Here is a 27,961-nt window from a genome sequence, read left to right on the forward strand (position 1 = left end):
ATGGAAAGGTGTTGCCCAGTGTAGGGGGCCACAGACAGTTCTGGGGATTTGCGGTCCAGGGTTTGCCTGCATCCGATGCCCTGAGTGCCTCCTGCAGAGAGTGACCCTGGCCGAGTCTCCAAGCCCCACTTTCTCTTCTGGATAAGTGGAGCTTATAGTAATACTTGCCTCTTAGAGTCGTGACATGCGCTGAATGAGTTGATGGCAGAGCTTAGAGGCGCACATGAAACATGCTCAGAGCTCAGTAAACATGGATATTATCAAAAGGGAAGGTGTTGGCTGGGTGCAGTGGTCCAGTGGCTCACGCCTGTAATCCCAGCACTTTGGGAGGCTGAGGTGGTAGGATCATTTGAGGTCAGGAGTTTGAGACCAGCCTGGGCAACATGGTGAAACCCCGTCTCTATTAAAAAGACAAAAAAAAAAAAAAAAAAAAGCTGGGCATGGTGCATGCCTGTAATTCCAGCTACTCAGGAGGCCAAGGCAGGATAATCACTTGAACTCGGGAGATGGAGGTTACAATGAACCAAGATCACGCCACTGCACTGTGTATAGGCAACAGAGTGGGACTCTGCCTCAAAAAAAAAAAAAAAAAAAAAAAAAGGAAGGCATTGTCACTACATATGCCTCTTGTTAGGCAGTAGTAAATAAAAATCTTTTTTTTTTTTTTTTTTTTTTTTGAGACAGGGTCTCACTGTGTAGCCCAGGCTGCAGTGCAGTGGTGTGATCATGGCTTACTACAGCCTTGACCTCCTGGGCTCAAGCGATCCTCCCACCTCAGCCTCCTAAGTAGCTGGGACTACAGGCATGCACCACCACGCCTGGCTAATTTTGTTTATTTTTTTAGAGACAGGATCTTGCCTTTTTGCCCAGGCTGGTCTCGAACTCCTGGCCTCAAGCGATCCACCTACTTGGTCTCCTGAAGTACTGGGATTACAGGCATGAGCACCACCTTGAGCAAAATTAGCTTCTTAAAAAAATATTAGGTTTTACGCCTAACCATCTTTATTAAAGCACATATGATATTCCGAAATCCAGAAAGTTATGCTTAAAAACTAAAAACTCAAATACTTGAATATTCAGTTTTTAAGATTTCCTACAGCAGATGTTTAATTCAAGTTCAACTTTCCCTTTCTATAGTGTGGTGACGTGTCATGCTTTTCACTGCCTGCTTCTCACAGAGTCGTAAACAAATTCCAGCACAAACAAGATGAAAGCCAGCTTCATGAGGCAGTGGGGGGGGGGGTGGGGGGGGGGAGGTGGCAGCGGGGTGGGGAACGGCGGGTGGTGGTGGGGCAGCAACGGAGTGGGGGCTGGCACGGGGTGGGGGTGGAGATTGCAAGTTGCAAGGTATCAGCAGGTCATGAATGAATGCACTGACCATCCCGGGAAGCGGAGGGAAATAGCAAAGGTGGGACCCAGGAGTTTCTCTGTTATTGTCTACAAAAGGTGTAGGTAGCACTAAAGGCTTCTCTTTTGATAGTAATACCTAAAAACCTAAATAATATCAGAATAGGAAGAGTTTTCAGTAGTTACTTGTTGATTCTCCAAACAAAGGCTTATTGCTTTTTACCATATTCCATGTCTCTCAAAATCAATGCCAGCCAAGCTTCAGGTCAGCGAATATTAATATCCGCTCTGGCAAAGTGTTCTGGGATTTTTTTTTCCATCTCCCAAAAGGCAACGTCTATTTACTTTATAGCTCAATTTCAGAGGACCAAAGAAAGCACTCCAACTTTATCAGTGAACGTCTGAATAGCAATCCCTTATAAGTGGATCTATTAGGCTGAACAAAAGAATGAAAGCTGTTTGGCTCTTCCAATTTCATACAGCCTCTTGTAAGATACTCCTTTTAATGTCTGCAAATCACTATTGTGCCTCCGATGTATTCAGGTCATTTCTGCGAGTTACCGGCTTCCTGTGAGCCATCAGACACGACTCTGCGGCACTCACAGAGTCTAGTTGCAGACTTATTTTGATTCCAGCGCTTTCGTGTTCATTTCACAAAGGATGTTAAAAAAAATAGAACTCTTCTGGTTTTATGTTGGGGGAGGCTGCGATTCTTAACACACGTTGAAAGAGTGTGCTAGACGTGGATGTCGCATCTGGTTCGGTTTGGTTTGGTTTTCTTTACAGTCTTCTTCCAATTTTACCTAGCATGGGGTAGGAGCTGTTGTTTTAAACAACAACATGCATTTTAAATAAGTCAGGGACTATGGTTCTATGAATCTTGACTAAGAAACTCAGATGAAAGGAACCACTAGTGGGTTGCCAGTGTTGGCAAGACTAATTTTAAATATGAGGCCGGGCACAGTGGCTCGTGCCTGTAATCCCAGTACTTTGGGAAGCTGAGGTGGTTGGATTGCCAGAGGTTAGGAGTTCGAGACAAGCCTGGCAAACATGCAAAACCCTGTCTCTACTAAAAATATGAAAATTAGCCAGGTGTGGTGGTGGGTGCATGTAATCCTGGCTACACGGGAGGCTGAGGCAGGAGAATCGCTTGAACCTAGGAGGGGGAGGTTGCAGTGAGCCGAGACTGCACCGAGATTGCACCAGTGCACTCCAGCCTGGGTGACAGAGCTGGGTATCTAAAAAAAAAAATTAAATATATATTTCAATATGCGTTAGAACCAGCATTCCATTTTTTAAGAAGGAATGTCCATGTCAGAGCGTCAGCCTTAGTTATGTACATATATGGAGTATATATTACCATGTATGCTATTCAAATCAATGCTAAATGTGCAGTTAGTAGTTCTGCATTCGCTTTTATTTTCTAATCGAGAATGTAAAGAAACCTGATATAAAAAGATGAAGTTCAACACGTTAGATTGTATGTTTAATACCCCACTTACCTATTTTTCAAAACAGAAAACTGATTTTACATACAGTAAAGGATGTGGGTGACTGTTAAAGGGCATTCCCTATTCTTTTCATTTTGTGACTCTTTTATAAAACAGTATTAGTCAGGGTTCCCCAGAGAAACAGAACTAGTAGGAGACAGATATAAATGTGTGAGGAGATTACAGCAATTGGCTGACATGATTATGGAAGCCAGGAAGTTCCACCATCTGTTGTCTAAAAGCTGGAGGTGCAGGAAAGCCAGTGGTGCAATTCAGTCCGAGGCTAAAAGCCCAAGAATCAGGGGTGTGAATCCAAAAGAAAGGAGGTCAGCATATGGAAGAGACACCTGCACCCCCATGTTTATCAAAGCGCCACTCACAGTCACCAAGGTATGGAATCAACCTAAGTGTCCATCAACAGATGAATGCATAAGGAAGATGTGGTACATATGGCCAGTGGAGTACTATTCAGCCATAAAAAAGAAGGAGTCATGTCATTTATGGCAACATGGTTGGAACTGGAGGTCATTATATTAAGTGAAATAAGGCAGGCAAAGAAAGATGAATATTGCACATTCTTGGAGTCTGAAAGGCTGAGATTCAGGAGCTTAGATGTCTCTGTGCAGGAGAAGATGGATGTCCCAGCTCAAGAAGCAGGAAGATTCCCCTTTTTGTTCTATTCAGATTGGATGGTGCTGGCCCACATTGCTGAGGGTGCATCTTCCCTCTTCAGTTCACAGATTCGAATGCTAATCTCTTCCAGAAACAGCCTCATAGACACACCCAGAAATAAGGCGTCACCAGCTATCTGGACATCCCTTAGCCCAGGCACACTGACACATAAAATTAACCACCGTAAAGACTAAACCAACGAAAGGAACAGAAATGTGACCTTTTTTTTTGAAACCATAACACTCACTCTGTGGGTCAGGCAGTTTTTCTGGTAACCCGAACTCTGTCCCCCTCTCCCTTCCTGACACTTGTGTCCTACGGTGGCCTTGTGTGTGTGCCCCTGTCCCCCTCCTCCCTTCCCAGCACTTGTGTCCTATGGCGGCCCCATGTCTGTGCCCCTGTCCCCCTCCACCTCCCGCCACTTGTGTCCTATGGCAGCCCCGTGTGTGTGCCCCTGTCCCCCTCGGCCTCCTGGCACTTGTGTCCTATGGCGGCCCCGTGTGCGTGCTCCAGTGAGGGGTTGCACACGTCATGCCTTCAAGGGCGGAGTGAGCTGCAGTGTATAGTGGGATCGGGGCAGTCAATTGTTCTCCTAGCTGCCTGTTGCAGACCTGCAGGGCTAGCTCTGGGTCTAGACACAATGTCCAGAGTCTTTGAATGAATATTCACATCTCATCTAAGAAGGGACAGGACTAAGACATCAGCAGTGGCTATAGCAGTGCATCGATTAGCCTGGGCAGCAGCAATGAGGTCTTTAGGGAAAGACTTCCCGGCAAACAGGTGTGGGCAAGGAATGAGTGGAGGGAGTAGAACACAGTGTGGCCTGTGCTGGGCAGGAGGCTCAAGCTCAGGTGTCTGGAGGGCACCCAGGTATGCAGGGGGTGAGGTGGCCTGGTCAGGTGCAACCCTAGGGACCTTGGGGTCAGACATACAGCCCTTGCTGCTGTTGAAGAGCGGCTGAAAGTCGATTCTTATGTGGGTATTACCGATTTATAAATGTAGACAACTCAGTCAGATTCTAAAATAATTCCTTTTTTTTCTTGAGATTGAGTCTCCCTCTGTCGCCCAGGCTGGAGTGCAGTGATGTGATCTCAGCTCGCTGCAACCTCTGCCTCCCGGGTTCAAGTGATTATTCTGTCTCAGCCTCCCGAGTAGCTGGGACTACAGGTGTGCGCCACCATGCCCTCTAAGTTTTGTATTTTCAGTAGAGACGGGTTTCACCATATTGGCCAGGCTGGTCTGGAACTCCTGACCAGCCTGACTTGTGATCTGCCTGCCTTGGCCTCCCAAAGTGCTGGGATTACAGGCATGAGTCACCGCACCCAGCCAAAATGATTCTTTTAAACACGATGGGGACCTACTTACACATTCGTGGGGAGATTTGCTGCCAGCCTGTGACCTCTGCTCTGGATCAGGGATACCCCTTTCCGCTGAAAATGAGAACTGTAACTCAGCTGGAGCACACTGTGCACACCAACGACAGTGGGTTACCTGAGGAGGACACATCAAAGGTGACATCTGGTCCCAGAGTCCAGGCTGCCTCTGGCCATCAGTGTCCTCCTCACTCCCGACAGAAGAGGCGTCAGCTGTCCCAGGAGGGCCTGCTGTGGGTTTGGGAGTGGAGTGGGGTTGATTCCAGGGTCGTATGGGCCAGAAAATAGGAAGGACTTGATGTGATAAAACAACAGTGGGAGGCTGGGCGCAGTGGCTCACACCTGTAATCCCAGCACTTTGGGAGGCCGAGGCGGGTGGATCACTTGAGGTCAGGAGTTCGAGACCATCCTGAGTGACATGGTGAATCCCCATCTCTACTAAAATACAAAAATTAGCCAGGCATAGTGGTGGGCGCCTGTAATCCCAGCTACCTGGGAGGCTGAGGCAGGAGAATTGCTTAAACCCGGGGGGTGGAGGTTGCAGTAAGCCGAGATTACGCCATTGCACTCCAGCCTGGGTGAGAGTGAGACTCCGCCTCAAAACAAAAACAAAAAGGTGTTTTTTTCTCTCTCTACACGAAAATTAACGTGTGCTGGCTCCTATCACGCACAGTCATGTTAGGCAGAGAGCTTTTATGGAGTTCGTACTATGTGCCCGGCACGGAGCCAGGTCCTGAAGGTGAAGGAATGAAACAGAAAGGCTGCAAGGCCCTCGGGAATGCACAGTCGGCTGTGGGTGGTGCGCAGATGGCAGAGCGCGGCAGCAGGTAGCATGCCCTCTGCATCATCGGCCCATCATGAGCGACACCTGTCTTAGTCTGTTCTGGCTGCAGTAACAGAATACCATAGACTGGGGGCTTAAGCAACAAACATTTCTCTCTCACAGTCCTAGAGGCTGCAAGTCCAAGATGGGCACCTCATAGACAGCTGTCTTCTCCCTGTGTCCTCATGGTGGAAGGGCCGAGACGGCTCTCTGGGGTCCCTTTTATAGGGACACTAAACTTGGCCAGTTGCGCTGGCTCATGCCTATAATCCCAGCACTTTGGGAGGCCAGATTGCTTGAGCCCAGGAGTTCAGGGCCAGCCTGGCCAACATGGAGAAACCCTGTCTCTACAAAAAAAGTAAAATATTATCTGGGGGTGGTGACAGATGCCTGTAGTCCCAGCTACTCGAGAGGCTGAGATGGGAGGATCACTTGAGCCTGAGAGGTAGAGGCTGCAAGGGAGCCATGATGGCGTGGCTGCACTCCAGCCTGGGTGACAGAGTGAGACCCTGTCTCAAAACAACAAAGACACCAATCTTTCCATCCTCATGACCCAGTCACCTCCCAAAGACCTCACCTCCTGCCGTCCCCTTGGGGGTGAGCAGTTCAGTGTATGAATTTGAGGAGACACAAACATTCACCCCACAATATGACCCCTTGTCAAATGTTCACCCTGTGATGGACATGGTTCCTGCTGCTTTACATGGATGGACTCCATGAACTCTCACAACAATTCCATGACGTCAACACCTTCATAATCACCGTTGGACCAGTGGGAGAACTGAGGCATGGAGAAGCCCAGTTAACTAGTTTGTAAGTGTCAGAGCCAGACCTGGAGCCTCATCATCCTGGCATGTTGTGTTATTAGTGTGAAGAGATTGCTAAGGACCACTGGCGAGAAGCCTGCAGGTTTACCTGTGCAGGGTGAGGTTTAAGGAAGGAAGGGACGTTGAGCTGGGCCTCAAAGGACAAGATTCCCCAGGCAGGGAAAGGCATTCACAGTAGAGGGAATCACCTGGGCAAAAGTTTAGGGGCGTGAGAGTGTGCAATGCATTGGAAGAGTTAGGTGTAGTGCAGTGTGGAAGGTGTGAGGGAAGGAATGGCCTAAATGAAAGGGAACTCAGATGTAAGGAGCATGGGACATAGGGGAGTGTGGTGAGCAGAGTTCTGAGATGGCCTGTGGCCTCTGCCTCCTGGTGTTCGGCTGTTATGGTAGGTTACGTGGCAAGAGGGATTTTGCAGATGTGATTAAGGTAACTAATCAGTTGACTTTGAGTTAATCAAAGATATGAACTGTGTGGGCCTGACCTCATCATCAGAGCCCTTTAAATTTAGATCTAGAGGTCAAGGACAGAAGAATTCAGAGAGACTGGGACCTGTGGAGGGATCCACATGGCAAGGAACTTTGGGCAGCCTCTAGGAGCTGGGGGCGACCCTGGTTGACAGCCAGTGGGAGAAAGATGGCTCGGGTCCTACAACCACAGAAACTGAATTCTGCCAACAACTGTGTGAGGTTCAAGGAAGACCCCAAGCTCCAGACAGGAGCCCAGCCCAGCCCAAACTTTGATCTCAGGCTCGTGGGATGCTGAGCTGAAAAGTCAGCTCTGCTATGTCTGTGCCTGGACTTTGACTGGCAGAAACCATGAGACAATACATGGATGTCATTCTAAGTCCCAAGTTTGTGGCTATTTGTTATGCAGCAATAGAAAACTAGTCCCAGAGGCTGGGCGTGGTGGCTCACACCTGTAATCCTAGCACTTTGGGAGGCTAAGGCAAGCAGATTGCTTGAGCTCAGGAGTTCAAGACCAGCCTGGGCAACATGGCAAAGTCTTGTCTCTGCTTAAAAAAAAAGAAAGACAAAGTAAAAAGCCAGATGTGGTGGCTCGTGCCTGTAGTCCCAGCTACTGGGGAGGCTGAGGCGGGAGGACCGCTTTAGCCTGGGTGATGGAAGTTGCCGTGAGCTGAGATCTTGCCACTGCACTCCACCCTGGATAACAGCAAGACCCTGTCTCAAAAATAAAGAAAAAGAGAACTAGCTCCAGGAAGAAGGCAAGGGAAGAGTTTCCAGTGATGCCAATGCAGCTGGCTGCAGAGGAGGAAAGAATGTGTTCACAGTGGCAGAGATGGGACCTCCAGAAACAGGACTGTTTCAGGTAATTAATGCATCACATTTGAGATGATGGAAGATCATCCAAGGGGATTCATAGGGTCTTACTGGAGAAAACCTTATGTTTCTCTTTCCCCCTGCAACCACTGCATCTTTCTGTATTCAATGAGCGGCTGGGAGTAGGAGTCCCTGGTGCAATTGGAGAGAAGGAGACAGCAGCATGCTCCTGGGAGCCAGGGCTGAGCTGAGAGGGCGTGCATACCAGCCAGCATCCCTGCCTGAAATGCCCCAGGGGTGGCCGGCTGCACTTGGAAGAAAGTCCAAACTTTTTCTGATGGCCAGCAAGCTGTCCCTGAGCTAACCACTGCCTACCACTCTGCCTTTGCTGCTCTGCGGCCACGTGGGCATCTCTGCTCCTCCCTCACAGGTAACTTGAGTCCCCAGCGTCTTTTCACCACCCTTCCCTATCTTATTTCCTTCCTGGCATGTGTCACGGTGCCACACTGCTTGCTCCCCACACCCTCCTCCCCAACCCCCTCAGACTGCTAGATCCAGGAGAGCAGTTTCTCCAAGTGTAATATGGGGAAGTGAGGCCTCATTTGGGGGGTTTTGTGCTCTTCTGCACACAGCCCCAGCACTTGGGCAGCACCTGGCACTAAATGTGTGTTGACAGGTGAATGGTGAGCACAGGGTCCCGGGGTGGGGGTGGCAGCTGTTGGCACAAAGATAATGGGAATCTGGAGGGAAGTTTGCTTTAGGGAGCTTATGATGACAGCCTACTGAACTGAATAAAAAACCATTTTTTATTTTTTTTTAAAAAATGACGATTAAACATATTCAGCCCTGGTAGGAACAGAATAATCTCTATTTCTATGTACCTCACCCCTGGAAAACTTCAATTTAAGCAAAGCTTTCCAAACCTACTAAAGATTGATTTTTTCTTTACCACCACAATCCTGTTATTTCTCCTTCTAAGAAGTAGAAAAGGGTTGAGCTATTTTCCTAGGTATTTTATTGCTCTGTTTTATAGCTTCGAAATTAAAATCCATTTGACATTTAATAGAAGCTGTGAATCTATACACTGTCCCAGGGTCAGACTTTTAAAGTGTAGCTCAAACCTATTTTGCTTGGAGGTTCTGTTTGTATGGTGCACAGCTATAGAAAAACATAAGTTCTGGAATAATGACATTGACCAGAGCTAGCATTTATCCAGTGGGTATTCTGGGCTGGGCTCTGGCCATAGTGTTCTATGTGACTTGCGTTTTCACTAAAGATAGCTTAATTTTTCTTCAAACGCGAATGGCTTTAATAGTCAGTCAACGGTTTAATGTTTGGGAAATGTGAGGCCCGGTAGAAAACATCAGCCTCCAAACTTTCATTCAGGCAGGGCTGCGCTGAGATCTCAAGTTTTGCTCTTGGAAGCTGAGTGATCCTGGACACCTCTCCTGCCCTCTGCTCGATGCTTCTTCGGGAGAGTGGAGATCATGACCTCTCTTTGGGGAATAGCTGAGGGAGGGCACATGCACTATTGCCTCTCCCTTCCCCTGGAAAAAAACCTGCCAATACTCAACCGCGTTCACAGCTTGCAGCACTGCGCACTAGGGGAAGCCGTGGAATATGGAAAGCACTGATGTTTAAGTGCTGGGATCAGCCCACAGCAGGATTCCCACCCGGTGCAGAGCACTGAGAACCCAGGGAGAAATTCCTGTCTCACTCTTACTTCGAGTTACGTTCTACTTACGGATTTAGGGAGGCCACTGGCCAATATTATGTAACATATTACTTCTCTCTTATGTTTTAAAAGTGTTTTAACGTAACATCTATAATTCTTGGAAGTTCAACGCATCCAGGATGTGTAAGCACCAGCCAGTGCACAGCACACAGTAGGTCCTCAGCCTGAAATCCGAGATGCAGACCCTGCTGCGTTGATTGGATTTCCAGTTAAGCCCAGAGGAAACTCGGGACAAAGCATGTGTGAACTACATTGGAGGTTAATGCAAAACTTACGTGGATTTTGTTTTGCTTTGTTTTTTTTGAGACAGAGTCTCGCTCTGTCACCCAGGCTGGAGTGCAGTGGTGCAAACTCAGCTCACTGCAAGCTCCGCCTCCTGGGTTCACACCATTCTCCTGCCTCAGCCTCCCGAGTAGCTGGGACTACAGGCGCCTGCCACCACGCTTGGCTAATTTTTTGTATTTTCAGTAGAGACGGGGTTTCACAGTGTTAGCCAGGATGGTCTCCATCTCCTGACCTCGTGATCCGCCTGCCTCGGCCTCCCAAAGTGCTGGGATTACAGGCGTGAGCCACTGCGCCCTGTCACTTATGTGGATTTCCAAGTAGTGTGACCTGGTGGCTTATTGTACGATACTGGGAAGCATTTGAGAGTGGACTAATAATAATACAAGCACACCAGGCTGGGCACAGTGGCTCACGCCTGTCATCCCAGCACTTTGGGAGGCTGAGGCAGGTGGATCACTTGAGGTCAGGAGTTCGAGGCCAACATGGCCAAACCCCATCTCTACTAAAAATACAAAAAATCAGCTGAGCAGGGTCGCAGGTGCCTATAATCCTAGCTACTCAGGAGGCTGAGGCATGAGAATCACTTGAACCCGGAGGGTGGGGGTTGCAGTGAGCCGAGATCATGCCACTGCACTCCAGCCTGGGTGACAGTGCGAGACATCGTCTCAATAATAATAATACTAGGACAACAGATGTAAACCTCACCCGAGCAGCATAGGGACAGCCTGCCTGGGGGTTGTGATTGGGTGCCTGGGCTGGTGTATTGTTAGGGACACAGATTCTCCAGTGAGCTAGAGAGGGTGGGTCCCTTGCCTCGGGCCACTTGGGTGGGGTGAAGAGCTGGGTGAGGACTGGGGTCCGACTGCAGAGCCTGAGCTCGGGCAGCGCCAGGAGCACAAACGGCCCTGCTCTCCCCCTTCCCTGCTGCTGCCGTGGCAGCTCCTCCTCACTCCGCCCCATCTTTCCTGCTGTGCCTCCCTTTTTCTCTCCCTCTGCCTCTGTCTCGTCATCTCCTTGTCTGTCTCCGTAGCTCCTCTCTCCCTCTGTCTTTTTCTGTCTCTCATAGTCACTCTCTCAGTCTCTGTAGCCCTCCTCCTCCTCTCTGTCTGTGTCTCTCTCTGTCTCTGTAGCCTTCCTCCCTCTCAGTCTCTGTTTCTCTCATTGTCTCTTCCTCTGTCTCTGTTTCTACCTCTATCTCAGTCTCTAGCTCTCTCTCTCACTCTCTCTCTCTCTCCCTGTCTCCCTCCCTCCCCTCCTCTCCTGTTTTACACCTAACCCTTTTCTAAAGTGGTTCTTCTCACCCTGATTCTCTCTGTATTCTTGGGGAGAAGGGACCATTTCTGAGCCCCACCCTGGGTGTAGATGCCCCTGGTTGCAGCCTGAGGCGGGAAGAGAAGCCCCTGGCTGACTGTGCAGCCCCTAGGGCAGGTTTGCCCCGAGCTGGGTGTGCACCGAGCTGAGTGTGCACTGAGCTGCCGCGCGGCAAGCAGGGCCAGGACGCGGGTGAGCCACAAGGTGGGGCTCACTGCTCAGGCACAGAGGCTGGGCCATCACCAAGGTGCGGAGGCACTCGGGGCTCCTCCTGGCCGCCTCACTCCTGACCAAGCAGGGAGCATCCTGCTTGCATCGCGTCTGGAATTCTCTGAAAATACAGAGAGGGAAGAGGCAGAGAGAGAAGAGCTTCCTTCCCGCTGTGAGCTCAGTCCCCACCTCTGAGAACAGGAGGAGGCATCTCTGTGTCATCCTGACACTTGGCTCTCCACCATCTCCTGGGCCCTCGCGTGGGTGCACCTGTTGCTCTGCAAAGCCTGCTGGGCACATGCCAGGAGTGTGAGCCCGCAGGCTCCAGCTGGGGACTGTGATTAGGGGAGGGGCCAGGCATGGAGAGACCCTCCCCTCCCCCTGCCTCTGCCTGTGTGCGCTTCCTGGAGGCCTCCTGGTGATCTGTGTCAGCCCTGACAAATGCAGTCCCCAGTCAGCGGAGTGCTTGCCTCACATCAAAACAACGCTGCTGTAGGAATCAGCTCCGAAGGCCGTTTCTGGGGTATCCTGGAATTCAGAAGGAAGAGGATGGTGACATGTTGGCACTGGTAGAAGCCGGGCCAGGGTCTGTGGAGGACCCCCGTGGGCTGCAGCCTTAGGGGTAATGCTGCAGGGGAAGGCCTGCTTGGAGCCTCAGCCCCTGCCTGTTGCAGGTGCGTGCACAAGCAGCTGGGCACACCGTCCTGGGTCCTGGGCTCCCAAGCCCGCCGCGCTCTCTCCCCTGAGCCCCACTTCCCATCTGTCCCACTTCTCCTGAGCTCTGTCTGCAAAAGCAGCTGGACCCCATCTCCACTGCACTCCCGGACCGAGGGGCTGTAGGGTCTTGCCTGGGCTGTTCCAGCAGCCTCCTCCTTCCAGCCCGCCCACTCCCTCCCCGCAGCCACAGGCACCAAGTCAAAGTCCGCTTCTATCCACTGCAGCTGAGGACCCTCTGGTGGCTTCCCCATTGCACCTAGAAGAAAATGCCACTGCTGGCCTGGCTTCTGAGGCCTTGCACAGCTCGCGCTGCCCCCTCCTCATTCCAGGCTTCTCTGTCCAGCACCTGAGCTTTGCTCACCCTCTGTCTCTAACCGAGCTGCGCCTACGGCTGGCACCTCCTCAAATGTTTCTTGGTTGAAATCACCTTGGAAGGACTTTTCGTGGCCACCCAGTGTGACTGGGGTTCCCACTTGGGTTTCCTCTGTCCCTGCACCTGTGTCTGCGTATACTGCACTCTTCGCCATCTATAAACACCAGTCCCCAGCCTGGAAGCTTCCCGAGGGCAGCAGTCAGACATGTTTACTCATCAGCTGTCCCTCGCAGGGACCCTGATATGGACTGGGTGCTCAGTGAGTACTGGAAGGGATGATTATGCCCCGGCGTACAAGGCGCAACCCTTCCAGAGGGCGTGTTTTTTTATTTTCATCTGATAGTGAGCGATGCAGCACGCCACACACTTGTACTTTAACTGCTCACATTTCTTTTTCTTTTCAAAGTCGCAGATGACAGCAGTCATCCCGCCCAATCATGGGCACCTGTCGGATTTTGTCCCCATGCCTAGCAAGTAGTCTCTGACAGTTTCATGCCAATCACAGGTTCTGGTGCTGAGTGCCACGCGGCAAAACGACGGGATCGCCTACTCCGGCCTGGGTGCTTAGATCCCATGTAAATGCCTTTGGCTTAGAAATTGCCTTTCTTTTGCCCTCCCTCCCTCCCTCCCTCCTCCCTTCCTCCCTCCCTCCCTCCTCCCTTCCTTCCTTCATCTCCCTCCTTCCTTCCTCCCTCCTTTTCTTCATCTGTTCTTTGCTCCCATTTTCTTTGATTTCTTCTCCCTCCCTCCTCCGTTCCTCCCTTCTTCCCTCCTGACTTCCTTCTTCCCCTCCTCCCTTCCTCTCCTCCTCCCTCCCTTCCTCTCTCCCTCCATCCCTCCCTCTGCCTCCCTCCCTCCCTCTCTCTACCTCCTTCCCTCTCTCCCTTCCTCTCTCCTTTTGTCCCTTTCTCTCTCCTTCTCTCCCTTCCTTTCTCCCTCCCTCCCTATCTACCTCCCTCCCTTCCTCCCTTGCCTCCTCTCTCCCTCCCTTTCTCCCTCCCTTCTTCCCTCCTTTCCTCTCTCCCTTCCTCCCTCCCTTCCTCCCTCCCTCCTCCCTTCCTCCCTCCCTCCTCCCTTCCTCCCTCCCTCCTCCCTTCCTCCCTCCCTCCTCCCTTCCTCCCTCCCTCCTCCCTTCCTCCCTCCCTCCTCCCTTCCTCCCTCCCTCCCTCCTCCCTTCCTCCCTCCCTCCTCCCTTCCTCCCTCCCTCCTCCCTTCCTCCCTCCCTCCTCCCTTCCTCCCTCCCTCCCTCCTCCCTTCCTCCCTTCTTTACTCCCTTTCTCCCTTCCTCCCTTTCTCCCTTCCTCCCTCCCTTTCTCCCTTCCTCCCTCCCTCCTCCCTTCCTCCCTTCTTTGCTCCCTCCCTTCTTCTCTCCCTTCCTCCCTCCCCTCCTCTCTCCCTTTCTGTGCGCCATTGCCCTCATCGTTCCGCATTAGTGAGCTCAGCCTTCTTTTGAGTTTTGCCGGGAGAATCCATTGTTTGCACTTTATTCAGGAGAATGGTCTCTGTGGTTTTCCCTGACTCTCTGTCGCACACGTCAAGGCTCCCTCTCCAGGGTCGCTGCCACATGTCTGAATGAGCAAGCTGTCCCTTGGGGATCTTGGGCTGCAGCGGAACTGGGCTGCATGCGGGGCAAAGCCATGAGACGACCAGGGTGCCAACAGGAAGTGGCAGCTGCTCTAATGGACCCCATGACTTCAGGAGGGCAGCATTGGGAGACATTATTTCTCGCTCTTCTGGAGGCCGGAGCTGGTTGTTTTGCTCTGTGACCACCGCCCATGCGGTCACTCAGAGCCCAGGCTCCTTCTGTGGCCTGGCTCCAGCTCCACGTGTAGGTAGCTGCTGGGGAGAGAGAAGACAGGGTCCACCATGGGAGGTATGTGTGACTTGGGCTGGAGGGAGCACACGCCCCTCTCTGCTCATGCTCCCTTGGCTGGAACCCGGTCACATCACACCTGCTGCTAGGGAGGCTGGGAATTGTGGCCCGGGAAGAACCGGGGAGCAACTGTATGACTGGGTGCTCCTCCTTTCACCCCAAAGACTGAGGCTAACATGTTCTGGGAGGAAAAAAACACAGAAAACAAGACCCATCATAAGGAAGATGGCTAGCATCTGTTGAATGCTTCCTCTGCAGATACAAATGTGGATTATCTTGTTTAACCTGCACAATGACAAATGTGCTGTTATCAGCCCCATTTCCTAGATGAGCAAACTAGGCACAGAGGAGTTAACTTCCTCAAGGCCCAGAACCTGGTAAAAGGTGCAGCTGAGGTTCATACTCTGCTTTCCAGCTTTATTAAGGTCTGATTGACAAATTTAAAGATTGTATACATGTATGGTATATCACTTAGTGTTTTGCTGTGTGCATCCATTGTGCAGTGATGAAATCGAGCTAATTAACATTTCCATCCCCACACATACCTTTTTTTTGTAATGAGAATATTTAAGATCCACTGACTTAGCAACTTTCAAGTACACTAGAGTCACCAGGCTGTCCCATAGGTCTCCAGAATGTGACCCTCCTAACTGAAACTTTGGAACCATTGACCAGTGTTTCCTTATTTCCTCTCCTGCAGCCCCCCAGCCCCTGGTAACCACCCTCCTACTCTGTTTCTATGAACTTGACTTTTTAAGAATCCACATACAGGTAAAATTATGAGGGATTTGTCTTTTCTGTTTTGTTTGCTTGTTTTTTGTTTTGTTTTGTTTTTTTTTTTGAGACTCGCTCTGTTGCCCAGGCTGGAGTCCAATGACACGATATTGGCTCATTGTAACCTCCGCCTCCTGGGTTCAAGCAATTCTCCTGCCTCAGCCTCCCCAGTAGCTGGGATTACAGGCATGTACCACCACACCTGGCTAATTTTTTTTTTTTTTTTGTATTTTTGTAGAGACAGGGTTTCACTATGTTGGCCAGGCTGGTCTTGAACTCCTGACTTCAAGTGATCCACCCACCTCAGCCTCCCAGAGTGTTGGGATGACAAGCGTGAGCCACAGCCCCAGCCTGCTTGTGTTTCTTTCCTCTCCCCCAGGCATAACCAGAACGCATGGCAGATTTACCACCACACTTTAATGGGCTGCTCTTTCCCTCCAACTTCCTCCTGCTCTAACCCGCCAAGCCGTCACACAAGCCCAGAGGAAAGTCTCCCGGTCCCCCTCTTCCCTCCCTTTCCTGCCTCTCACCTTCTTCTTTCCTTCAAGATGCCCACCTTCTCCCCACCAACCCCCAAAGCACACCAGAGCAGCAGAAGCACCTTTCAGCCAGCCGGGTGTGTGTTGAAATGGCTAGTGTTCTACTCGGCCCATTGTCTGGAAAGTGAGCGAATGAGAAGCACAGAAAATATTCCTGAAGTTGTTTTTAGCTTCATCGGTGGCTCCCAGGTTTCCCGTGTGTGTGTGTAGGGGGTGTGTGTGTAGGGTGTGTGTGTGGGGGGGGGGCACTTGGCGATCTGTGCTCCACAACACATGCAGCAGCGGTGCTCGGACGGGGACAGTCTGGGTCTAGATGCCTTTTCTGCCACTCAGTGATGTGTTAACCTCAGGCAGGTTCCCAGGTGACCTGGGCTCCCATCTCGATCTGTGCATGTGGAGGGGGGAGAGGGCACATAGGAATAGTCCAAATTCCTAGTTCCTTTTCTGCAATTTCAAAATCCAAAAAGCGCTTGGAAAACATGCAATCGGGACCCACCTGCCAGCTCTGTGCATTTTTACTAGCAGGTACCTGGCTGATGGCCGGAGTCCTTGTTCACACGGACATCTACGGACCCACCCGGCTCACAGACGGCAAGGGCTCTTGCTGCCTCCTACCTCAGCCACAGCAATGCCTTTGAGCCACACTAACCCTGCATCGTGCATTTCATGAGCCACAGAGCCCCGGGAATGGCAGGAATAAAACACAGGTTCTCCGGCGGTCAGTGACCCTGCTGTTAGCTACCCAGGTCTTGCACTGTTTTCCCTCCTCAAATAACAGCTGTCCTTTGACCAGCACAATCGACCTCTGCTGTGCAAATGCCAGAAGGGAAAGAGGAGTTTTACTGTCTCACCATCCATAAGACCACTCTTTTTCGTGAGTTTGGTGCCAAAACTCCTGTCTGAACTGATGTGAAGTCACCTAGGGCTGTTTGTCCTGCGTCATGGGACTATTCATACATTTTGATTAAGAAACACTGATCTGTTGTTGATGGGCATGGCCTTAGACCTCGCTGGAGATGATATGTAATAGAAGGCTATAGCAGCTGAATTACTAAAATCCCCCAGGTCCTGAATTCTGAAGCCTCATTCCGTGTACATTTTTGAGCACTGGATGCATGTTGGCTGCTGTTGTTAATTTCTGGCTGGATCCTGACCTCCACTGGAGGCCCTTGGCCAGAGGCCAGCTCTGTCTTCGCTAAAGAAGTGTTGAAGAAAGAAGCATTTGCCCCTCATTGAGGCTGTTCTCCCCTCCACCAGCAGTGAAGATGAATCGGATGGGAATTAGCTTTCTCACCTGCTGGCTTTCCTTTGTTTAGTGCCCCCCCTGCACCTGCACCTGCAGACCTCCTTCCTCACGCTACAGACTCCCACGCTCCGTCACTCCTGAGCACCCACCATGTCTGTGGGTGGCCTGTTAGATACACGCTCAGGCATTGTCCCGGCAAAGGGTCTGAACACGGAGCCTCCCTGGCTCAGCGTGCTTACACAGGGCCCACTGGCAGATTCACTGGGGGTCAGTCTTGGAATGGATGTCAGACTCAGGCATCATGACTGGGGGCGGGGGGAAGTCAAGCATCGTGAGTAGGGGTCAGAGTCCCCACCCTACCACCTTGTCCTCTGGCTCTGTATTGAGTAATTGCTATGCACAGGGCTCATTGACTGAGAGGTTATTTCTGACCCTACCCAGTTGGCTTGCTCAGTCTCCATCTGCAGAAGATTCCCATAGCTGTTTTTTTGTTTTTTTGTTTTTTTCTTTTGAGACGGGGTCTCACTCTGTCACCCAAGCTGGAGTGCAGTGGCGCTATCTCAGCTCACTGCAACCTCCAGCTCCCTGGTTCAAGCGATCATCCTGCCTCAGCCTCTGGAGTAGCTGGGACTACAGGCGCGTGCCACCATGCCAGGCTGATTTTTGTGTTTTTTAGTAGAGACAGGGTTTCGCCATGTTGGCCAGGCTGGGCTTGAACTCCTGACCTCAAGTGATCCACCCGCCTTAGGCTCCCAAAGTGCTGAGATTACATGTGTGAGCCACAGCTCCCGGCCCCCTAGTGGCTGTTTTTGATACTTATTTTAAAGTGAGCCCCTAACTGTAACCATGATGTTCAGGGTGAAATAACTTCAGTTCTCCTATAAATCAATGACTACTCTGTGTTTTAAGAGTGGGTGGAAGGTTCATGCTGAACAGTTTAGAGAAGAGCTTCGTGTTCTTCTGCATGGTCCCGACTTCACCCGATGCAGGAGCCACTGGGAGAACAATCAACGTACGCTGGCAGTCGGGGTGATGACGTGGTCACATTGATGTGTTGTCAGCGGCGACAGTTTGACAGTTTGGGTAGTGCTATAAAATGTGACCAGAGGGATGGTGTCGTGTACAAGAAAAGTACCACAGTCAGATGCACGTTCCTCTTCTAGGCATTGAGGTCTTGAAGGAGGAGCCTCACAACTTGCAGTTTTCAACAAAATAAATCTGTCCCATGACCAAATAATTTTTGGAAAATGAGGCAGGCACGGCAGGTTGCCTTAGACCTGTCAGGCTTCCTGCAATCCCCTGGGGGCGCTGTTGGGCACTGTTAGAAAACGCACATTCCTGAACCCCACCCTCCACCCACCCAATCAGTATCTCGGGACTGAGGGCGGGTATGTGGGGCGTGTGTGTTTTACAAGCTCCGTTAGAGAGTCTTACAGCAAGGTTTGAGAAGCAAAGCCACCGTCGAAGATTTAATTAACTCAAAGCCTCCAACCAGAAAAGCCCGAGGAAAACCCGAGATCTTTAACGACGGCAGCCTGCGCCAGCCTTGAGACACTTCCTCGTCAACGTCTCCCATCGATAAGCTGCCGTATTTGAAGCAGCGGGAGAGGAGCTTCGGGGCTGTTTAACACACCAAGCCTGAAATTCAAGAGTTTTCCTGTGATTGACTGTAGCTCATCTTGGAAAAATAAGTATCTATCACTTGCTGAAGGTTGTCAGAATGTAATGCTCTTTAAAACCGTAACATTTTAAATCTGCCAGCCCCAGCATGCATCCTGCTCAAGGCTTTTGCTTCTCGTGGAGGAGTCTTTTTTCCCTTCTGTTCTGTGGCTTTGAGGTGACATCATCATGAGAAGGATTGTAATGAGGTTCTAATATTCATTTTATAAAACGGGTACTGGCTGGGCGCGGTGGCTCACACCTGTAATCCCAGCACTTTGGGAGACCAATGAAGGTGGATCACTTGAGGCCAGGAGTTCAAGACCAGCCTAGCCAACATGGCAAAACCCTGTCTCTACTGAAAAAACAAAAATTAGTCGGGCGTGGTGGCACAAGCCTGTAATCCCAGCTGCTTGGGAGGCTGAGGCAGGTGAATCGCTTGACCCCGGGAGGCAGAGTTTGCAGTGAGCCGAGATCGCGCCGCTGCACTCCAGCCTGGGTGACAGAGAGAGACTCCATCTCAAAAGCAAAACAAGAAAACAAAATGGCCACCACTTCTTTTCCTCTGGATCTTGGTGAAACCTCAGGGGGATGGAGCAGGTCAAAAGGATTCAATGAGAAATGCTCCACCAGCAGCTCCAGACTCCTCAGAAAGGAAGAAGCTCTGAGGACGGTCATCTACTAATTGAGTAATTACTCTCTAAAGACAAAACCATGCTCTTTTGCATTATTATTATTATTATTTAACATCACAAGTGCATTACCTGAGCCAGCGTTGGCACACCTGTGGCCCTGGACCTACATCTGGTCTGCACATGTGTTTTGTTTACTTTGCTGTATTCTTAAAATATTGAATTACCTGTTGATATTTAACATGGAACACTTTTACATAAATATCCAGAATTTAGACCTCTCTTGGAAAAGAAAAGAAATGCGGCAACCAGCATAGGCCTGTATTTACCTTGTGGCTGTGTGCACCTCCCACTTCACCTGCTGGGCCCCGGAAGGCGTTTGCGTTTCCCACCGCTGATCAGGAACAGGTGAGGCTTGTTTTAAACTCTCTTGAGAGATGGAATTTCTCTACTTGGTTTTGCTTTGAGTTTTTAGCGTCTGCCCTCTATAATGCCTTGTGAGTTCTTTTCTTTTTTCTTTTTTCTTTTTTTTTTTTTTTTTTTTTGAGACAGAGTTTCACTCTTGTCGCCCAGGCTGGGGTGCAATGAATGGCGCTATCTCAGCTCACTGCAACCTCTGCCTCTCAGGTTCAAGCGATCCTCCTACCTCAGCCTCCTGAGTAGCTGGGATTACAGGTGTGTGCCACCATGACTAGCTAATTTTTTTGTATTTTTGGTAGAGACAGGGTTTAACCATGTTGGCCAGGTTGGTCTGGAACTCCTGACCTCAGGTAATCTGCCCACTTCAGCCTCCCAAAGTGCTGGGTTTACAGGCATGAGCCCCCGCACCCGGCCTGTGAGTTATTTTCATAAATAATTTTCAAAAGTAGATCACTGCATAGCCAAGCAGAAGATCCTGAGTGGACACCCCCTCCTCCAGGGTTACAGCGTGTGTGTGTGGCTGTCAGCCAATCGGCTTTTCCGCAGCTCCTAGCTGAAACCTGTGTGAAACCTGCAGCACCTGGGCTGGAAGGATGCGCCTCAGGGACACTCAGGTCTGCAAGTCCTGCTGTGTAGCTCTCCAGTGCATTTGATAAGGTGGCCGGTGTCAGATTCCAGAGCCACGGCTGATGTCCGGCATGGCATGTCAGGGCGGGCACGGCTCTCCTCCTCCGTGTGAGTGTCTGGCCCTGCCTTCCTGTGTGCGGCATCGTCCTGAGGTCGGTGGGAATTGCTGCAGTGGATCCGGGCTCCCCATGCGACCTGGGTGGCCTCAGAGGCTGGAGGGGGCAGTCGTTCCTAGTGTTCTCTTCTTAGAAGGAGGAAACCACTTTTTCCAGAAGACACTGACTGCTGATCTCTCCCTCCCATCTTGTTACGGGAAAGGGGTCCCGATCCAGACCCCAAGAGAGGGTTCTTGGATCTGTCGCAAGGAAGAATTCAGGGTGAGTCCGTAAAGTGAAAGCGAGTTTATTAGGAAAGTGAGGGAGTAGAAGAATGGCTACTCCGTAGACAGAGCACCGTGAGGGCCGCTGTTTGCCCATTTTTATGGTATTTCTTGATGATATGCTAAACAAGGGGTGGATTATTCATGCCTCCCCTGTTTAGACCATATAGGGCAATTTCCTGACGTTGCCATAGCATTTGTAAACTGTCATGGGGCTGGCGGGAGTGTAGCAGTGAGGACAACCCGAGGTCATGCTCATCGTCCTCTTGGTTTTGGTGGGTTTCCGCTGGCTGCTTTACTGCAAACTGTTTCATCAGCAAGGTCTCTGTGACCTGTGTCTTGTGCCGACCTCCTATCTCATCCTGTGACTTAGAATGCCTTAGCCTCCTGGGAATGCAGCCCAGCAGGTCTCAGCCTCAGTTTACCCAGCTTCTATTCAAGATGGAGTTCCTCTGGTTCAAACGCCTCTGACAGTCTCAGTGGCCAGACTTGGGTCAAACGTTGGCAGGGGAGAACAGGGTAACAGTGTTCATTCTCTACTGCATGTAACAAATCACCACAAACTCAGCAGCTTGAAGCCACGCCTGCCTGCCGTCTGGCAGTTTCTGCAGGTCCAGGCTCTGGGCACAGCCCAGGTGGGTCCTCGGCTTGGGGCCTCATGTCCCACCAGTCCCTCTGGGTGGCTGGGCCACATTCTCATCTAGGGCACGGCTGGTGGCGGGGTTCAGTTTCTTGTGGCTGTGGGACTAAGGCCATTGTTCTCTCGCTGGTTGTTGGCCAGGGGCCGCCCGCAGCTCTTAGAAGCTGCCAGGACAGATGCCCCTGGATGTGTGATGGGGCTACATCTCAATAAACCCACTGGAAGCTGAAAATGCACTTAACAGCCTGGGCAACACAGTGAAACCCCGTCTCCAGAAAAAATACAAAAATTAGCCAGATAAGGGGCATGTGCCTATATTTCCAGCTACTTGGGAGGCTGAGGTGAGAGGATCTCTTGAGCCCAGGAGGCTGAGGCTGCAGTGAGCTGTGGTTGCACCACTCTACTCCCGCCTGGGTAACACTGCGAGACTCTATCTCAAAAAAAAAAAAAGATGAGAAAATGCACTTAATACACCAACCTCCGGAGCATCCCGGCTTAGCCCAGCCCACCTCATCAGTGCTCAGAACACTTACACTAACGTGTAGTTGGGCTGTCATCCAACACAAAGACTGTATTACAGTACGGTTTTGCATATCTCATATAATTTATCAACTACTGTACTGAGAGTAAAAATAGAATGGTTGTATGGGTGCCTGAAGTACAGTTTCTACCAAATGCATCTCACTCTCACACCATTGGAAAACTGAAAAACCTTAAGCTGAACCAACATAAGTCGGGACTGTTTGTGGTTTCTTGCCCCACGGCCTGGCAACATGGGGTGTCCCCTGCTCTGCTGAGATGAAGTCCTGTGTGACACCACCCTGTCGAGGGAGCCACATCCCGGGACCTTTGCCATATTCTGTTGGTTGGAGGCAAGTCCACCCACACTCACGTCACAGGCGGGGGTGGCTGGGGTCAGCCCAGGGTGTATCTGCGACCCCACAACAGGCTCGGACAAATCAGGACCAACTTTTGGAAGTGGAGACAGGGTCTTCTTCCCAGACCATGTTGTAAAGGGGTAGAACTTCAAACATTCACGGTTCTCTTGTTGAAGAGGAGGAGCTGAGTGCCTGGCAAGAGTGTCAGTTATACATCACTGTGTAACTAAGAATCCCAAAAGTCAGTGCCTTACAACTACCGCCATTTGATTTGTTTGCAGTTTTCCGAGTCTGCAGTTTGAGCTGGATTCGCGGGGTGGTGCTTCTGCTGATTTGGGGAGTGGCCTGGGGCCACTGGTCCAGCAAGAGTCTTCTGGCGGCTGGCCTGGAGCTGGATGTTCCGAGACAGCCTCACTCATGGTGCTGGTCACTGCTCAGTGTCCCTGTTCACGTGGCCTCCCTTCCCCCAGGAGACTAGCCCAGGCTTTGCTTTACCTGGTGGTCTCCAGGGCCGGGGCGCATGGAAGCTATAAGGGCTTTTGAAGCTTTGCGTGGAAGGCAGACGGCATCACTTCCGATATATCCTGTCAGTCAAAGCAAATTACCCGAACAAGTCAGATTCATCGGGGGCGGGGTGGGGAATAGACCACACCCACTCAACGGGGACAGTGGCAGTGTCATATCGCAAAGAGATGTGCATACAGGGATAGAGGGTGTGGCCATCTTTGCAAACCATCTTCGCTGGTAAGCAAACGACAGTCTGTGTCCACATGGATTTCTCACGTCTACAGGCGCGTGTCCAGCAGATTCCCACTGCAGCCACACAGGAGCTTTTAGTCCAGAAGAAAAGAATCCCAGAGCCTCAGGAGTGACTTAGGATTCAAGAGAGATTTTTGCTTTTGCTAATGGTTTTCCTTTCCTTTCTTTCTGCCACTCATCCAGGGTTTTAAGCCAGCAGCCAAGACGTTGCTTACTCATAACCCCCCTCTCTCTTGCTTTATTTAAGTCTATGTTTTTTCGTTCACTTTTCCATGCGGAGAGAAAAGAAGAGTGTGTTTTATCACAACCTGTTCCTAGAAACTCTGTCGTTGAGGATTTGGTTGTAAAAGGGCCATGCATTCTGTAGGAATAGTAAGCAGAGCGGGGAAGGAGGGGGTTGGGTTTCCACCAAAGTCTCCACGTCAGATAAATCAAAGATATGACCAGCATCATAAAATAATATACCCAGCTATAAGCATCTCAAATGATTTTAATAAGAATGTTGTTCTACCCTGAAACGGGAATAAGCATATTATATTTTTATTATAAAACGACCACCAATTTACTATGAAGTATAAACATAATCTATAAACATATAATTCTACTGTATGATAAATATTGCTATTTATATTGCCAGCTATAAAAGGCATTCAACATTTAATTAACAATAATTTTGAGAATATGTTTATGTGCCTTTTAAACAGCAAAAGCACTGTATGTTGATCTTAGGCGTTGCTGCCTTCTTGGAATTTACATGGGCTGTGGGGGAATAACCATGGTAATGAGAGCTAAGTATGTGCCGGGCTTTGCTCAAAATTCTTTGTTTGCAGTAACTCATTTGCTATCCTCTCAACACCCTAGGAAAGAGGTATGTGATTACCCCTGATTGACAGTTGAGGAGCTGAGGCTCGGGGAGGGTAAGAAATTGACCCACTGCCGCTCACGTGAAGGGTAGGGTGTGGATTTAAACCCACGCCTCCTGTGTCAAGAACTCTGCTGTTGACTTACACGCGCGCATGGAGAGTAATGACTGGTCCCCTCCTCTCCCTGAATACCCTTTAACAGTGAAAATACTTCTAATTTTTTTCCAATCCTGAAGGGCTTTGATATTAAAACCAGGTCAGCAGGAGCACTCTTTCATTGCCTCACCAAGGGTCTGCAAGTCTTCTTCAGTAATGAGCATAAACGGAAACACAGCCCGAAGCTGAGCCGCAGAAGGAAAGGCCAGAAAAGCAAAGGGCTGATAAATCCCCCTCCCTCCCTTCTTCATGCTGGGAGCCCCTGGGACTTGGGGTAGGGCTGGGTTTACCGATTAAGTACCCATCACTCCTCTACAGATGGGAAATGTGGCACTCAGAGAGGCTCACTAGCTTGCCCAAGGCCACACAGCAAAGTGAGGTCGTTCAGAAGAATTTGAACCCAGATCTGGCTCTGAAGCACTAGTGCTTTCCACTACAGCAGATACCACCCGTATTGTGAAGACAGGCTTGGCTCTGCACCCAGGGAAGAGGACAGAACAACACAAAGGAAAAGAAATGGTCTGCTGGGGGTCATATTGTGTGGGGCTCAGACGCTGGGGTAACACCTAATTTCACATCTGAGGCTCCACTCATGAGAGGGAAGACATTGTGGATCTGAGAGTCCTTGGGAAGACAGCTGGTCTTGTTGATTGAGGGAAGGGAGTTGATGGCTCCAGTATTTTTCATGATGTTCATCCCAGCGTATGTGTGCGTGTGTGTGCATGTGTGTGCATATGTGTGTGTGCATATGTGTGTGTGCATATATGTGTGTGCATGTATGTGTGCGTGTGTGTGTCTGTGCCTATAATTTCCTACTCAGTCTCAGTGTTTGCATGAACTCTCATCCCTCCTAAAAGTCACTCTCTCTAGGCCCAGGAGGCAGACAAGGGCAAGGCCAGCAGCCAGTGCAGACACAGGCTCTTGGGTGCATTTGCAAAATCTCCCTTCATCAGTGATTTATGTCTACTTCTCCTTCCTTTTTTGCAGGAGTTTGTTCATCTGGCAAAGAGACTGGTTAGTGATCCTGCATTAGAAAAGGAAATCGTAGTGAACGGAAGGGAATACGTGAGAATGTATCATTCATGGCAGGTGGAAAGAGACACCTACCAACAGCTCATCAGGAAGCTGGAAGGAAGCACTGAAGATTGAGGGCCCCGCCTCATCAGACACCTGCTCTCTGACACAGGGCTCTGGGTGGACACTCAGAGACAGAGTTCTGGGTCACGTGGGTCCAGTGCAGTTCAAACAAAACCAGCCTCAGCGGAATCCTAGAAAATGTTAGTCGTGAGTCCCCAGAGCCACTGCATTCATCCCATATCCTTCTGTGCGTTCAGATGCTGTCCCAGGCGTGTTCACCAGCCAGTCCTGATGGAGGTGCATGAGTGACTGGGTTGACTGGGACAGGGAAAGGGGAACTGGTTTTCAGGGAATGTGGGAGAGCATTTGATTACCTGCCTTAGGGCTTTGGTGTGGACAATAGAGGCTTATTTTCAAGCAGTCATGGTTCAGACTCCCCCCGCCTGCCTTCTGACCAACCTCTCCCCATCATTGCCAGTTTGAAAGGCAAAAGCAAAACAGACGTGTCAGCTGAGCCGAGTCCTAGCAGGATTTTTGTTGTGATCTGAGGACTCTGACAGGCACGTGGGTGACCCGAGGCTTCTCTGAACACTAGAAAGCGCTGTGAGTGAGCTCACGCCCGGCACATCTCACTTTTCAATGGTGGAATTGAAAGTTGTGCTTTTTAGAGAAGTGGCCAGGCTGCTCGTAGGCCCCGCCCACCTCTTGGCTGAATTTGAGTGGAAAACCAGGAAGGAACAAGCGCCACGTCACGCATAGCCTGCAAAACGCCCGCGTGACCCTGAGATGGAGGCCTGGGGCTTTGGGTCCAGGGTGGGCTCTTCCCCTTCCCACATCAGGGACCCGGGGATGGATGTCGGAAGGGTCACCAGCCTCCAGCCCTTGGCAGGATGGAGCTCAGGTCTGCAGGGCTTTGCAGCCACACAGCGAGGTCAGTCCGGGGCCAGCCGCGCCATCATGGTAATCGTGGCCTCGCCCCATCCATGTCATCCATGGCACATGAGGACGTGCAGTCTTCCTTGTCCTCTGCTAGTGGAATTTGCCTGAACCTCCACTGAATACTGAAATTGTTGCATGCCCGTGGATTCCTTACGACAATGGGGAACGCGGTGTTTCCCACCTCTTGTGGGTAGAAAGCAGTCTGCTTCGAGGAGGCGAGAAGGCAAAGCCAGGGCAGGGCGTTGCTGTGGGAAGCGTTCGGTGAAAGCGGGTTTCGACGCTTAGGAGGGCCGAGGGAGAAGATGCCACCGGCACTGTCCTTGCTTCAAGTTTTAGGATGTGTGAACTTTCTGCTTTCATGTTTTCAACCATCATTTTTTTAATGGCACAACCTACATCTTGTTTTTAAAAGAAGTAGCCTCAAATTAAACTCCTTAAACTCTGATGCCCTGGGGATGAGAACAACTAGCTTGGATCTCGTGCCGTGTAATTCAATGTTTCATTCCGCTGCCTCCATCATGTAATAGAATCGCTTTCCAGAAAGGCAGTTAACTGGAAACAGCCGAGGCTCCCAGCCCTGAGAGGACTGCTCAACAATGCCCCCCATCGCCGCCCCCCCCAACCCCCCGCACCCCTTGTGTTTTCCCTCTGAGGGGCCCAAGGGTTATGGCTTTCATGTCTAGGTGTGGGGACAGAGGAGGGAGAGGCAGATCCTGGGCCCGGAGAGGACGGCCTGGTCTGAATCTGGAGTAATTAATGCCACCCAAAGAAAAGGCCCTGCCAGGTCCAGTGTTGTCTTAGATCTGATGATGCTGCTATTTACAAAACACTGATCGTCCGAAAGCTTGAATCTGTTCCTCCTCGAATGACCCTGTAGATGCCTGACCTCCACCGTACCTCCACATCACTATTTATGTCTTTGTAGGAAAATGTGCACATGCCTCATGCACTATGGGGGAAGGGCGTGTTTTTAAATTAATAAAGTGTGTCACCATTAGCCATACGAAAATAGCCTCTCTTTCTTCCCACGATGAGCAGTGTTCTGCAAGGAGCAGGCCCCTTCCCCACCCGCCAGGCCCCGCGTCTTCAAAGGAAGTACAGACACTCAAGCATCTAGTTAAGAGGAGGTTAAAATGCAGCCACTATTTTAATACCCAAGTATAGATGTAAAACCAGGGCTTTTCCATGAGGGTTCTACAGGTGTTAGTTTCATACTTGGTTCACTTTATGTTTAAACATTTATTTATTTTTATTATTATTTTTGAGACAGAGTCTCGCTCTGTCACCCAGGCCGGAGTGCAGTGGTGCGATCTCAGCTCACTGCAGCCTCTGCTTCCTGGGTTCAAGTGATTCTCCTGCCTCAGCCTCCTGAGTAGTTGGGATTACAGGCGCCTGCCACCACACATGGCCTAAACATTTATTTATTTTTATTTGTATATAGTATTTGTATTTTTATTTGAATTTTTAGTAGAGATGGAGTTTCACCATGTTGGCCAGGCTGGTCTCGAACTCCTGACCTCAAGTGGTCCGCCCGCCTTGGCCTCCCAAAATGCTGAGATTACATGTGTGAGCCACCACGCCCAGCCTAAACATGTATTTATTTTTATTTGTATATATTCATGGGGCACACATGCAGTTGTGCTCTGTTGATATATTGCACGGTGGTGAGGTCAGGGTCTTTGGGGCATCTATCACTGGGCAATGCACGTCGTGCCCACCAAGCAACCTTCATCCTCTCCTCCTCCCTCTGAGCCCTCGAAGGCCCAGCGTTCCACACTCTGCATCCACGTGTACACATTATTTAGCTCCCACTTACAAGGCAAAATTTGCAATATTTGTCTTTCTGTTTCTAAGTTGTATCACTGAATATAATAATGACCTCCACTTCCATCCATGTTGCTGTAAAAGACATGATTTCATTCCTTTTCATGGCAGAATAGTATTCATTGTGTGTATATATTCCACATTTTTTGGTGGGGGAGGACAGAGTTTTGCTCTTGTTGCCCATGCTGGAGTGCAATGGCACAATCTCGGCTCACCTCAATCTCTGCCTCCTGGCT

The 27,961-nt window shown here is 50.4% G+C and overlaps 1 protein-coding gene across 9 annotated transcripts in view; it reads left to right on the forward strand.

The window, feature by feature from the left end:
- The window catches only part of GLT1D1 (glycosyltransferase 1 domain containing 1), a 131,088-nt gene extending 104,178 nt beyond the window's left edge, over positions 1–26,910 (forward strand). For 8 of the 9 annotated variants that reach the window (XM_016924622.4, XM_016924623.4, XM_054664712.2 and 5 more), the window contains one exon: positions 24,873–26,910. In XM_016924622.4, the coding sequence (XP_016780111.1) occupies positions 24,873–25,034 (162 nt within the window). In that variant the 3' untranslated portion in view covers positions 25,035–26,910. Of the gene's footprint in view, positions 1–19,432; positions 19,572–24,872 lie in introns of all 9 variants that reach the window. The other variant, XR_008538604.2, reaches the window with a different exon arrangement.
- The last annotated feature ends 1,051 nt before the right edge of the window (positions 26,911–27,961 follow it).

The sequence above is a fragment of the Pan troglodytes genome, chromosome 10 (assembly GCF_028858775.2).
Source record: "Pan troglodytes isolate AG18354 chromosome 10, NHGRI_mPanTro3-v2.0_pri, whole genome shotgun sequence".
In the NCBI taxonomy this organism is placed as follows: domain Eukaryota; kingdom Metazoa; phylum Chordata; class Mammalia; order Primates; family Hominidae; genus Pan; species Pan troglodytes.